The sequence below is a fragment of the Halichoerus grypus genome, chromosome 10 (genome assembly GCF_964656455.1).
Source record: "Halichoerus grypus chromosome 10, mHalGry1.hap1.1, whole genome shotgun sequence".
NCBI classification, from domain to species: domain Eukaryota; kingdom Metazoa; phylum Chordata; class Mammalia; order Carnivora; family Phocidae; genus Halichoerus; species Halichoerus grypus.
The window spans coordinates 57,765,867-57,780,822 of record NC_135721.1 but is presented as its reverse complement, the minus strand read 5'-3'; the positions used below and the strand labels follow the sequence as shown (position 1 = coordinate 57,780,822).

General features: G+C 41.0%; 1 protein-coding gene across 10 annotated transcripts in view; it reads left to right on the top strand.

Moving 5' to 3' along the window:
- EHBP1 (EH domain binding protein 1) overlaps window positions 1-14,956 on the top strand; it is a 416,635-nt gene that overhangs the window by 70,839 nt on the left and 330,840 nt on the right. For 4 of the 10 annotated variants that reach the window (XM_078056495.1, XM_036117923.2, XM_036118011.2 and 1 more), the window contains exons 1-2: window positions 12,327-12,550; window positions 13,383-13,781. In XM_078056495.1, the coding sequence (XP_077912621.1) occupies window positions 13,678-13,781 (104 nt within the window). In that variant the 5' untranslated portion in view covers window positions 12,327-12,550; window positions 13,383-13,677. Of the gene's footprint in view, window positions 1-12,078; window positions 12,231-12,325; window positions 12,551-13,050; window positions 13,251-13,382; window positions 13,782-14,956 lie in introns of those variants that run through there. The other 6 variants (XM_078056496.1, XM_036117698.2, XM_078056493.1 and 3 more) reach the window with 5 other exon arrangements.

Below are 14,956 nucleotides of genomic sequence, written 5' to 3'. Positions count from 1 at the left end.
ACAGAAATAGGACTAAAGGGATCTTAAGAGTGTTATCTCTTCTAGCCCTTAACTTCCAGGTAGCAAAGTATCATTTTCCCATTTCTATTTTACAGATGAGGCAGATGAAGGCAACTTTTTCTCAGTTTCATTTCTTGGCTTTCTCAGTTTCAGCTTCTTTCTCAGGTGGCCTTGTTCTAGCGGAGGCCCCCGGCAGCAAAATAGAATAGTCATCCTTAAAGCTATCCGTCTAAGAGGAAATTGCTTCTCTTTCCTAATCATTGTACTTCTACCAGTTGTCCCAGAATTGTGTCCGCTTGGCTTGACATGGAGTTGTGTATATAAGTGCATGTATAAATACACTTCCCCCTTCCACCCGGAGAAATTCCGTGAGTTCCTACAATGATACAGTTAGTAAGTGATGGAGCTGCGCCCCTCATGTGTTCTCTGTGTCAGCCCCATCCTGTGCTCTGTGTGCTTCACCAGAACCGGCTTCAGTCTCTTCAGACTACAGGACAATACTGGATTTCTAATATCTCTTTTAATTCTGTTTTAGACTGTTTCTTATTTTATAAGCTATTACATTTGCTATAGCTTACATTTTTATTATATGTACAAATTTTTTCTCTGAAATAAGTTTAAATTTCTTGAGGTCTTCAGCTGTGATTTATGTATTTTTTAAATGTAAATTTTTTTACATTTTTATGCATTTTTTAAAAGATTTTATTTATTTATTTGACAGAGAGAGACACAGCGAGAGAGGGAACACAAGCAGGGGGAGTGGGAGAGGGAGAAGCAGGCTTCCTGCAGAGCAGGGAGCCCGATGAGGGGCTCTATCCCAGGACCCTGGGATCATGACCTGAGCCGAAGGCAGACACTCAATGACTGAGCCACCCAGGCGCCCCTTTTTTTAATGCATTTTTAAAATGTATTTTTTTTGAAGTTAACACTTTCTTCCATATAGTAGGCACCTGGCAAATATCTGCTTATTTGAGCTACCTGACTTGACACTGAAACAGAGAATAGAATTCTCCATAGAGAATATGAAAATAAGAAGGGAGTCCCACATGAGCCCCCAGTTAGAGGACGAAGGGTAAAATATCTAATAGGACCATGAAATTCACGGTTCTAAATCTGAATAAAGCAATTCAAGCACATAAAAAGTACTGATGAAAACTTATGCTTCTTTTTATGGTATAAAATACATACAGAAGACATTCCTAAGAATAGAATATTTTGTGAAAGAAGACTCTTTATTCACTCCCCAAACTGAAGTCTGTCCAGGGGCAAAATGGATCCAGGTTCAGAATGCTTTAGATGTACTAGGAATGGATTTATTCCAGGGATAGTTTTCATTTTTGTCAATTAGATATGATTTATAAATAGAAATTATAGAAGAAAAGCCTTTAGGTAGTGAGAGAACATTTTAAAGAGTACATAAAGACTTATATAATATCTTCAATCTAAGACTACAGTTATACAATTTTAATCGTTTTTGTAAAAAACAATATAAAAACTTAAGGGAGAATTTTAAAAAATTTTTATTTATTTATTTAGAGAGAGAGCATGAGAGCGTGAGCTGAGGGACAAGCAGAGAGATAGGGGAAGAAAGAATCTCAAGCAGACTTCCATGCTAAGCTCAGAGCCAGATGCAGGCTCACTCTCACGATCCTAAGATCATGACCTGAGCTGAAATCAAGAGTCGGATGCTTAACTGACTGAGCCACCCAGGCGTCCCTATTAAGGGAGAATTTTATTTTTTTTAAAGACTTTATTTATTTATTTGACAAAGAGAGAGAAAGGAGAGAGAGATAGAGCACACAAGCAAGGGGGAGCGGCAGAGGGAGAGGGGAAAGCAAGTTCCCCATTGAGCAGGGAGCTCGACACCATGCTGGGCTTGATTCCAAGACTCTGGGATCATGACCTGAGCCCAAGGCAGACGCTTAACCGACTGAGCCACCCAGGCACCCCTAAATAATTGTTTCTAACTGTTGCAGAATGTGAGCTCCACGAGGGCAGGGATGTTATCTGTTGATGTGCTACATTCCCAATTCTTTTTTTTTTTTTAATATTTTATTTATTTATTTGACAGAGACAGAGAGAGCACAGATAGGCAGAGCAGCAGGCAGAGGGAGAGGGAGAAGCATGCTCCCCACTGAGCAAGGAGCCCAATGCGGGGCTCAATCCCAGGACCTTGGGATCATGACCTGAGCCGAAGGCAGACGCTTAACTGACTGAGCCACCCAGGTGCCCCTATGTTCCCAATTCTTAGCACAAGGCTTTGGGGTTAGTGGTTATTCACAAGATATGTGTTAATACATGAATGGATTTTTTACTAAAAATATCATCAAAGAAAATCAAAATCATAAAACTATTATTCAAAACAAGGTGCAAGTTACATTGTTGCCTTAAAGCTTGCAAAATCAGCTGAAAATTAATAAGATAATTAATTAATTAGATAATTAAGAGAAAGCAGAATGAACTATTGGCAAAATTATTTGGTCAAATAACATTCCTGGGCATTGCAAATATCCATAGTACACAATGTTGAAGAGCAGTTAACTTTCGTCATCCACTTTCCAGCATGACATATGAAGAAGTACTCAACAAGTTATTTATTACTGACAATGAACTGCAGGATTTTGGCAATTATTTTGTAAACTGTGGTGTAAAACTGGAAAATAGGCATGTATAAGGCAGTTTTGAGTAGCTAGGAACTATATTATTACAAGAATAAAAGAAGTTCAGCAGTCACCAATATGCTTCCTATTTTTGCTTTGGTTGTTTGAGGACAGAGTGAATATTCTAAAGATGATCAAGTTATGACCTCTAAATATACATTTTTTTTTTAGCATACCTTGTGTGAAGAAAGATGTACAAGTACAACATTCTTGTTTTCTCCACCGAAGTATAAAATACTTTTTATCAAGGGAAAGGTGGTCACATACCAGTTTTAGAAATGAGAAATGGGACACTGATAATGCCAGATAATTATTTCTCACCAAGTATAGCTTAGCACTATGTTCAATATCTAAAATAGACTAAATTTACTTCAGGGATAAAATATCATGGTTTTTAATGTTGAAGATATCAGGATTTCTTGAGAAGACTGAACTATGGCACAAAAACATAACTCTTGCACAACAGTTGACTTTCTTTCTTTGGAGGAAAATATCAGCGATTTATTATTGGGAATATTTAAAAATAGCATCCAAAAGTTGCTGCAATATGAAGAAATATCCAGCAGATCTCACAAAGTCCTCTTTGCTAGCAGGCTATGTTCTACTCTCTGTAAGCCCAGTCACTAATTTGGTGATTTGCTGTAAAAAGAGAGATCTGGAATGATATTGCAGCTCTCTCTGGCTCCCATGTTATTGACCTTGCCCTGGAATTTTTCTTCAACTTGGCTTGCTTAGCAGATTGCCCAAACTGTGCATGAGTTCTACCATCTGAAAGCTGGGTTCATTTTCCATCTCGACTCATCTGGAACAAGATTCTACAGGAAGGCTGCTTTCCTTTGGCCCATGCCTAGTGCCCTAGTAAGTGGGATTCTGCCTGATTTCAGCTAGCTGCTGTTTCCCCCCCCACCCCCCACACTGTTTGAGATGGAAATGCTCTGATTTAATACCACATGGTGGGTATTCAATGCCCTCCCAGACTGTGAATTCCTACTGATTTTCTTTGCCTCTCCTGTCTAACCTTATTATTTCAGAAGATGTTAATTTTATTATCTTGTTCACACTAAAGATAGTCATCCAGGAATTATTCAGAGGAAAACATTGGTTGGATGCTCTATCTGGTTACCTGGAATTTATTCCAATTTTTGAAAACATAGAATAAGCAGAAGTCAGTTTACTTTTTATGATTCATCAAAGACTCTTAACATTTCATGGGAAATGACCAATAGAACTTGGTCAAGAATCCCTACTGACTTTATAGGAGATAAATTTGTTGAATTTAGCAAAAACTTTCTCAGAATGGGTTCCTAATTACAACTCAAACCTTTGCTGCAATACTTCTGGTAATGGTTCACTTATTTGTGATGTATAAAGATCTCATAATTACACCTACCTTGACATACACAGTCTTGGTGCACTGGGACTTCACCATCCCGAGATTATCTCAAGTAATTTGAAAGGTCAGACTGAGAGGATGGTGCAGACCAGCAAGTGTACTCTAGAGTCAAGAGTTGTATTTAGCTTGTCCACAATAGGATAGTGGGGCCAATGGTTTATGGCTGTCATCCACTCGAATGGTTAATATCTTTGTGGTGTTGTTGCTACATTTTGAGTATCCACATTTTGAATATCATCCATGCCTGTAATAATTCTTGAGGATTTCTGAGCCTTCTAATCATTCAACATATTGCTCCAGATTAACAATAGGAGACTGGCCTACTGAATCACTAAAGGTTGCTTTTTATAGACTTGCTTCTCTCCCTTTCTGAATTTCAAGGCTGTTAAGGATGTTCCTCTGTCTCCATCAACCTGGCCCAAGTTAGTCTTTCCTAGATGCCAGGGAACTGGACAAAACTGGGTTTTTAGCATATAAGTTAGGTTCTGAGATTAGTGTCATCTCAGATTCAATGTGCAAAAGTTCATTATGGCTAACTGCAAAGATTTGTTCATGGGAAACTAGCACGGAAACAATTTCACAAAAGGATACTCTCTTTTTAGTTCAAAGATGGCTTTCTTTTCTTTCTTTCTTTCTTTCTTTTTCTTTCTTTCTTTCTTTCTTTCTTTCTTTCTTTCTTTCTTTCTTTCTTTCTTTCTTTCTTGAAAGAGAGTGAGAACACATGTGAGCATGTGTGCAAGAGAGCAAGCCCGGGGGGGAGAGTCAGAGAGAGAGGGAGAGGGAGAGAGAGTCTTTTTTTTTTTTTTTTAATTAACATATAATGTATTATTTGTTTCGGGGGTACAGGTCTGTGATTCATCAGTCTTACACAATTCACAGTGCTCACCGTAGCACATATCCTCCCCAGTATCCATTACCCAACCACCCCCTCCCTCCTACCCTGCTCCACTCCAGTAACCCTCAGATTGTTTCCTGAGAGTAAGAGTCTCTTATGGTTTGTCTCCCACTCTGGTTTCATTTTGTTTCATTTTTTCTTCTTCCCCTATGATCCTCTGCCTTGTTTCTCAAATTCCACATATCAGTGAGATCATATGATACTTGTCTTTCTCTGATTGACTTACTTTGCTTAGCATAATACCCTCTAGTTCCATCCATGGCCTTGCAAATGGCAAGATTTCATTTTTTGATGGCTGCATAATATTCCATTGAAGATATATACCACATCTTCTTTATCCATTCATCTGTTGAAGGACATCCAGGCTCTTTCCATAGTTTGACTATTGTGGACATTGCTGCTATAAACATTGGGGTGCATGTGCCCCTTCAGATCACTACATTTGTACCTTTAGGGTAAATACCAGTAGTGCAATTGCTGGGTCGTAGGGTAGCTCTATTTTCAACTTTTTGAGGAACCTCCATACTGTTTTCCAGAGTGGCTGCACCAGCCTGCATTCCCACCAACAGTGTAGGAGGGTTCCCCTTTCTCCGCATCCTCGCCAACATCTGTCATTTCCTGACTTGTTAATTTTAGCTATTCTGACTGGTGTGAGGTGGTATCTCATTGAGGTTTTGATTTGTATTTCCCTGATGCCGAGTGATGTTGAGCACTTTTTCATGTGTCTGTTGGCCATTTGTATGTCTTCTTTGCAGAAATGTCTGCTCATGTCTCCTGCCCATCTCTTGATTGTATTATTTGTTCCTTGGGTGTTGAGTGTGATAAGGTCTTGATAGATTTTGAATACTAGCCCTTTATTGATATGTCATTTGCAACTATCTTCTCCCATTCTGTTGGTTGTCTTTTGGTTTTGTTGACTGTTTCTTTTGCTGTGCAGAAGCTTTTTATCTTGATGAAGTAAGTGAGAGAGAGTCTTAAGCAGACTCCACACTGAGTGCAGAGCCTGACATGTGGCTCGATCTCATGACCTTGAGATCACAACCTGAACCAAAACCAAGAATCGGATGCTTAACTGACTGTGCCCTCCAGGTGCCCCAAAAGATGGTTTTCTGATGCAGCTTTTCTATGCTTTCATATCAGCCAAAGAACTTGGGTCTTATAATAGAGAAAAAAAAAAAAAGGCTGTCTTTTAAGAGAATAAATATTAACTTCTAAGTATTTTAGAATTATTACTTGAGGTTTTATAGCAGGTACAAATTTCAATCTAAAAAAATTCAGGTTTGCAAGAAGCATAATTTCATTTTTCTATAACTCAACTCAATTTCTATTTCAAGCTCTGACTTCACAAGGGGTGGCAGACACTTAATCATAGTCAGCATAGCAGGGACTGCATCTAAACCGAGGGGATTTACACAGTATCAGAGTGTCAGAGGAAGGGGATGGAGCATTTGATCCTTGCTCCTCCTCTACCATGCTGGCTCCCCCCAAGATTTCCAATCTGCATCCTTCCTCAATAGCAGACATCCCCACAGATTGCTGCTGGGTCAATCTTGGTCTATCAGCAAGGCCTCTTTAGGTCTGGTGGTTTCCGTTGCCTCTGCACCCTTTTGGATGCCTGGAAATCATCAGGCTGGATTTCCAGAACCTTCATGGTACTATGTAAGGCTTCACTGTTCATTATGGTAACTATCAGCCACATGCAGCTATTTAAATTTAAATTAATTAAGATTAAATATCTACACTCGTTTCTCAGTTACACTAGCCACATTTCAAGTGCTCAGTAGCCCCAAGCGGCTAGAGGCTACTATATTGGACAGCCAGGTATAGAACATTTTGTTCATCACAGAAAGTTCTATTGAACTGTACTGTAAAGTCTTGGCTGAACTAGACACACAGTTCAGCTTTTTCTTCTCTTTAGGGTCTTGCCTCCTCCCTTTGGGCCTAACAAGGAAAAAGAATGTGAAGTTATCTCTCTCAGCTCTCAGATCACATAGATGGATCCTGTTATTTCAGTTGCCCCTCTCCACGGCTTGTGCCAGAATAGAGAAGAGAGCAGTAAGTCCTGTTCTCAGGGACCCACCAGCATCTAGCTTCGAAATACTTTCCTCCCAACTCTTCTTCCCCTTCCAGTTCAGGAAATCCATTTCTCTTCTTTATAAAAGGAAGTTTTACTATTGTCTTTAGCAGCACTCTATGATAGGAATATAATGTGAGCCACATGTATAATTTAAATTTTTCCTGTAGCTACATTAAAAAAGCAAAGTAACAGGTGAAATTAATTTTAATGTCTTTTATTTAACCCAATATATCCAAAATATTATAATTTCAACACATAATCAACATACAAACTATTAATAAGATATATTCCATTCTGTTTTTACATGCTAAGTCTTTGAAATTTGTGTATATTTTATACTTACAGCACATCTCAACTTGAACTAGCCATATTCAACTAGCCATATTGAACACTAGTGTTCAAGTCACCTGTGGCTAGAGGTTATGCTACTGAACAGTGTAGGTCTCTAAAAGGATCCATTTCATTACTCCCTAAAGGGCTAGGATTTTGAACTCAAAAACCAGGGGAAAATTCCCTGTTACTCTGCATTCTGTTATATTCCTTTCCTGAAACAATGAGCAAAGACCAGCCTACATGATGATGGGTGTGATGCTGAGGGTGGATAAGGGTGGGATCAAGGAGGAGAAAAGCCAATAGGATAAAAAGAAGTACCTGGAAAAACAACTACTACAGAAACCATCAGTTAATATTTTGAAAGTATTAGCTTGCCTCAGTGAGTTTTTTTTTTTAGGACATAAGAATTGATGTAGGATCGTCAGGAGTAAATTTGTTTACTATGGGCTTGAAAGAAATAATTTGGGGGTGCCTCAGTTGGTTAACTGCCTGACTCTTGATTTCAGCTCAGGTCATGATCTCAGGGTGGTGAGATCAAGCCCCTCGTTGGGCTCTGTGCTGTGCGTGGTCTGCCCCTCCCTGTGTGCTCTCTCTTTCTCTCTCTCAAATAAATAAATAAATCTTAAAAAAAGAAATAATTTTATTAGCAGTTAAAAATTGCAGTAGTGTTGTATATAGTCTAACTGCTATGGTAACTGGAAAACAATGCAAAAGCCTGCAGTGCTATTTTTGGGAGTAAATCTTATTACTAGGACTAAGGCACAGATAAGTTCTATTAGTAGTTAAATCCTGCAATAATACCTCTGACAATTTTTACTGTAAAAACTGTAAAACCTAAATATAAAAATTTTATCACCAGGAATGATCATAATTCAAACGTTTGGTTGCATTTCATAGACTAGAATCCCCATTTTGGAGGTTTCTGAAACAGTGACTAGCAAAGCTGCTTCATGGAAAATAAGTTCTATAATTTTAAAATTGTCATGGCAAAGAAGATTGAAAGTTTGGGGATGGCATTTTCCACTTATTTCTTCATATTATATCTTCACTATGAGCTTGATGATATTTAAAGGCAAAATTGAAATTATTTTAAACGTTGAATCTTCTGTTAAGTAAAACACCTATAAATTTTTGCATTCAACACCTGGGTCAAATGAACAGGACAATCAAAGTAACATACACCCACAGGTCTATTACACACAGATTAAGCCTGGGATGGAAGGAAGTGATAAATAAGACCTGAGTAAATAGGGAATTAGAAAAGAGTTTGAGGTGCAGTTCCCCTGTGGAAGTGGGGGGAGGGTCAGAAGGATGTACACACTGGTAGGTAGAGAGAATGGGAGGCCTTAAGAAAAAGGTAACTTCCAGCATGCCCAAAGATCTCAGCTAATATATGGTATGAAAGGCGGTCATGAGGATTGAGGGTAAGTGAATTCTTAGTAATTATTATAAAATCTTGAGTCCACATAAGTTATTGGTTTTCCACTCTTGGTAATCACCAAGTCATTGGGAGAGGAATAATGTTAAATGCACTGTTTCTTTAGTCCTGAGGTAGCTATGTTCAGTAGCAACGAAGTATTGCCTGAGTATTCTTGAAGGTCTGGTTGTTTTTTTCTTGACCATTTATGAAACAAACACAATGGTGTACATTATTAATTACCACTTATTGACTGTTTACTATGTATCAAGTACTTTACCTACATATCTTCCATTTTTTCAACTTCCCAGAAAGGCAGGCATGGTTATTTGTTTGACAGAATAAGAAGCTGAGACTCACAGAGGTTAAGTAATTTGTGTTATTGTCTTGCATGCATGCTGAACATCTATTTCTGAAAACTCTTCTGAGAATAGGGATTGTATCTTTTATGTACTATTAATAGTATTTATATTATCAATACTCAGTTGTTTTCAATAATTTTCAGCTAAGCAGATGAAAAAAATCTTAAGATATTCTGTATGGAAGAGTCTTCATAAATTTAGTTAGCAGATTATTAAAAAAAAAAAAAGTTATGAGAGAAGAAGTAGCTGTTTGATGGAGCCTCCAGGAGCCAGCCAGCCCATGAACTTGAGCTCAGCAGCAGAACAATGTCAAGGTCTGATCTTAATTTCTTTTTAGAAAGATCTATTTATTTACTTGAAAGAGAGTGAGCAGAGGGAGAGGGAGACAAGCTGACTTGCCACTGAGTGGGGGAGCCTGACATGGGGCTTGATCCCAGGATCCTGAGATCATGACCTGAGCTGATATCAGGAGTCAGATGTTTACCCGACTGAGCCACCCAGGTGGCCCATTCATTACTTCATTTTGAACCTTGGCCTCTTCTTAGCTACCTATGCAGCTAGAATGAAAGAGTTTACATCCAAGAAAAATACTTCCCCTAAAAAGAAAAGCAATGTCTTATAAGAAACTCTGTCAGTCTCTTGAGAAAATTCTCTAGGCGTTCTATACACTCCTCCTCCTTCTTCTCCCTCAAAAGAAAGACTTGTATTTAAAACTGATTGTTTTTTTTTAAAGATTTATTTATTTATTTATTTATTCGAGACACAGAGATACAGAGAGAGAGAGAACATGAGCAGGGGGAGAAACAGAGGGAGGGGGAGAAGCAGGCTCCCCGCTGAGCAGGGAGCCCAATGCGGGGCTCGATCCCAGGACCCTGGGATCATGACCTGAGCCGAAGGCAGACGCTTAACCATCTGAGCCACCCAGGCGCCCCGAAAACTAATTGTTTTTTTTTGAAAAGATTTATTTTAGAGAGAGTGTGTGTGTGTGTGGGGGGCAGTTGTTGGGGGAGGACTAGAGGGAGAGGGAGAGAGAGAATCTCAATCAGACTCCCTGCTGAGCACTGAGGCAGATGTGGGGCTGGATTTCACCACCCTGAGATCACGACCTGAGCTGAAACCAAAAGTTGGACACTTAACTGACTGAGCCACGCAGGCGCCCCCAACTAATTGCTTTTAAGATAATTTCTTTACAATAAAGTCTCTCTCCCTCTCTCTCTCTTTTTAGGATGAGAAAGAGTATTAAATGAAACTAGGTTGACCACATAAGTTTGAAAAGTTCTGAAGAACAATAATAAATAGGATACAAAACTCTCCTGATCATCAGGTGGGTTGTTCCTGAAGGGCAACTTAGATTAAAATAGTTTATGAGCATTTCTATAAATTAGTCATTAAAAAAAACCCCATACACTTAAAGTCTGTTAATGATGCAGAATATATCACTATATGAGATCATAATGGCTGTAGGTTGTAGTGACTTAGTAAACCACTCAGGAAGGACATTTGAGAACTCTAAGATGTACAGAAAATGAGAATCAATATAAATATTATGGTTATCTTAATATTTTAAAATTAAAACTGTAGCAAAATAAGTGATATCTATGTCCTTTTCTGTAAAATGCACATTGTGTTCTTGTGGTATTATTAGATCACTTTATTGAAAATGGAAATAGAATTAGATACTATATTCCAGCTTTCTGTTTCCCCATCTCTCCTGATTCTTCAGTCACTCTCTCTCTCCTTTCTCTTGCTCTTGTGTCTATAGATGGGATCAACTCTCACTCACCACTGCCCTCCTCTCCTGTCCTTCAAAGAATACTTCCCTAGATAGACCCTAATAACTTTCAAGCTACCTTGTCCATTCACTCTGCTCTCCATCCTCAGTAAGATTAACAATGGCCCTTAATTGTTTCTGAGACCCTACTTGCTTGTTTTCTTTTCATGTTAGCTACCCTCTCTTTTTTCAAACTATATGCTGATTGCTTATAGGGTGCTCTTACTTCTCTGACCATTCCTCCTCAGTCTCTTTTCCACTTTACTCTGCTTATTCCTTAAATGTTGGGACCCCCATCCCCCATATAATTCTTTGCCCTCTTTACACCAAGAGGTCTGTGACCACCTAAAATTGAAAGCAAATTTTTGTGTTTTATGATAGGTTAAATTTCCCTCCTTTGGTTAGTGTCTATAACTTTCATCATATTCTCAAAAGGATCCTTGGCTCTTTTAACAAGGATAGGTGTCCCTGCCCTCACACTCTCCTTAGGTTATTTCATGCTCTTCTTTGCCTAGAACCACCCTTTTTATATGCTGGCCACTCCCGAATCATTTACAGGGGAAAAAGAAGATAGCAAGAAAAATAAACCAAGATTCAAAGAAATGTTGAAGAATCAGAACAAGAAGAAATTGCACCGTAAACATTTTGCTTCTAGCTCAGCTTACTGTATCCCGTTGAGGACCAGTAGACTGAATGTTAGGTGTGGGTTGGCAGGGTCATTACTTAAAAAAACCCCAGGAGAAATCGGGTGAAACCAAGGCTCTGTGCGCAACACCCTGGTTGCTAGTGGCGGAGGAGTAGGCGCACCCAGCTCCTAGGGTGGGGATAGGAGAGTACAGGAGAGAAAACTACAGGAGCCACGGAGCCCACAGCTGCTGAGAAGCCAACCCCGGCTCTACTTTCAGACTCCAGCCAGAAACCCCGCCCGGCACCCAGCCGCGCCTTCGACGGACATCCACCTTAAGCAACCATCTTCCAGTTCACTATAAACACTCCTTACTCCTCCCGCCTATCGTTTCCCTCTCCAAGCCAATCAGAAGAGTGGGCGGGATCGTCCCTGGTGGGTTCCAATTTTTTTTTTTTTTTTTTTTTAAAGAAGGGTAGACTGTGCACGGCGTTCCGGCTGGGGGAAAAACACCTCCAGAGCTAGGGGGTGGAGCCCCTGTTATGGGCACCCAGATCGGCCAATGAGGTGCCCCCACCACTGAGAGGCCCGGCCACCGAGATGGGCGGGGCACGCGCGGTGCCGGGCCAATGGCGGCGGGGCGGACGGAGGTTGAGCCGCCGCGGGTAGGGTTAGTGTGAGAGGTGCGGCGGGGGAGGTAATGATGATGGTGGCGGAGGAGGAAGGCGGGGGAGGGGGTGCTGGGCTCTGAGCGGCGGCTCTGGCAGGGTTTTGTAGGGTGGGGGACGGTCGCGGGGCGACTCCGTCCGGGAGGGGGCGGGCGTGAGGCGCGCCGTCCGCCTGAGGGGCTGCAGACCCCGGCTCCCGCGAGCGCCGCGGCTGGCTCGGCTGTTCCATGTGGCTCCGGCGGGGATGGAGGACTCGGTGGCGGCGGCGGCGGCTGCTGCTGCGGCGGCGACGGAGGAGCGGCGCTGAGGAGGGAACCGGGCCAGACTCAGCCCGACAGCGGGATTAGAGGTGTGAGGAGGGGGCAGGAGTGGAGGTGCGGCGGGGCCGGGGCTCGGGGACCGGGCTGGGGTCTTCTGGCATCGCTTGGGTGACAGGGACCGCGGGCGAGCCACCGCCTGCCACCGCTGTGGGGCAGGGGTCGGTTCTGTGCGTGAGGAAAGGAGGCTCCGGCAGACTGTTCCCTTCGGAAGGGGGAGGGAGGCACCGCACCCCGCACCGTGCACTTGCCCCGCTGGTCATTGCTTAACGCCCAGGCAGGAGTTTCCATTTCCCTCCGGTTGGCAGCGAAGGTGGAGAGCCCGAGTGGCCTGGAGCCAGGACATTGCCCTCCCTCTGCCTTGAGATTTCCCTCCACTCCTCTTTCCCCATCCATTTCCCCCTCCGACTGAACAACAGCATTCCTCCTCGCTCCTTAATTTGTTCCAAGCACATATTCTAGGACTGGAGGCTATTAATTATCAGCCGAGAAACAAAGTTTATTTTAAAATGTTCCACTCCTCCCTCTGACTGGCAGTGGACATTAAACAGCATCCCTAGACTTTCCCGCTCTGCTCGCCCTTCTGTGATGCTAGGAGGGGGAGGTAGGGCCCCGACTTGCGTTTCTCGATTGTTGTTGATGGTGATTACCTGGAGTGTTGCTCCACGTCTTCGGTGTGAATTGTAATTTCTTCCTTGATGTCTTGCATCCTTGATGTTACTGGCTTTTGAGGTTGGTGTTTTGTTTCATTGTTTGAAAAACATGCAGGGAACTGAGGTTGTCTGTTGCAGTGTTATCTAACATGGGTGGTTAGTCACTCCTCATGCTTCTCTCATATTTTTCTCTCTTTGTTTTGCTTTTCAGTCCTCCAGATTATACATCATATAGCTCCTGAGGTGGAATGGTCATGTCTCCATGAGGGAACCTCCTCTCATTCATCCTGTCATGTGTATCATACTGTTCTTGACTGGGCCATTCATCTAAGATGGGATTTACCCTGTGAAACAGGGAGAAGACTTATGGACCCCAAACATCATTTCAAGTTGTAGTTGAGTTTTTTAAAGTACAGACATACATGCAAAGCTTCTTTGCTTTGGGCCCTCTGCTTTGTTAAAGCTGCTGTATTGCTAACCCAGAACTGCTCCAGTGACTGATCATCATGGCTTCAGTTTGGAAGAGACTGCAGCGTGTGGGAAAACATGCATCCAAGTTCCAGTTTGTGGCCTCCTACCAGGAGTTGATGGTTGAGTGTACCAAGAAATGGTAAGACATGTCTGGGGGTAGATTTTGCTGTGGCCTAAACTCACTGTGGCCTAAAGTCAGCTGACAGCCGACTCACCTTTCTGTAGTGCACGAGTGTGTACAGGCTGGGCAGGGAACAGATTACTCCAACAAGTACTGTGGTATGCACTGTTGCTGCTGGTACCATCCCTGTGGGTTTTAATTACTGCACTTCAGTATGGCTCATAGGACTGTAACTGTGAGAGCTTACTAAGTACAGAAGATTTGGTCTTGAGGTCTTTCATCATTAGTGTTAGCATAACTTTGATTTTTTTATAATTTGAAGGAGATACAGAGAATGCTATTGAATATTGTAAACATATGCATATGTATTGTAACGTATGCGTTTTAATAGAGTTATAGAAATCTATATTCTTGTGGGGTGGTGATAGTCTATTTTATTTTGTTCTTGATTTTTCATTTTTCTTGGCTTAAAATAAGTAATTTTTCATTATTTTAATAATGGAATGCCAGTCCATAATACAACCTTAGAAATTCTTCTGTTATATGCTTAATCAGGCAACTGTATTTTATCTTAATTGCCTAATGGGATACATTTCTTGGCCAGACTTAAGGAAGCAATTAGTAGTTCTGGCCTATGATTTGCTTCTTTCTACTTGAGCAAAGTAAATTTAGGGCTTTCTTTTCACTGTCTTGAATGGTAAGCAAGAATTCTTATTTAGTAAGAGAAAAAGAGTTAATGTTAAGCAAATGGTCCTTTGAGTTTTGATTTATTACAGTGTTTAAGTAGTATTACTGCAAAAATAAGTCCATTTCATTGTCCACAAGGACTGTAATCTCATGTCTGTACCTCTCTTTTTAACATCCTTTTTATTAGATGAAAAAATAAATTGCTCTATTCTAGAACTCTTAAAGCATATTTGAATATTGGGAAACTAGTTTATGAATGCTTTTCTCTTGGACTTGTTAGGAATGTTATGTGCAATTCAAGAAATCATGCACTGATTACCTACTTTACACTAGGTACTGTGGCTTTAGAATTGAATATGACATAATCCCCACCCTCAAGGAGCTCACAGTCCAGGGTAATAACAGTCATGTAAATAAATTCACTGTGATAGGTACAAGAATACAAATATGTATGATGTAGGGATTTTAATGTCTCCATCACTTAACAGTTGGTTATCCTTGGGGAC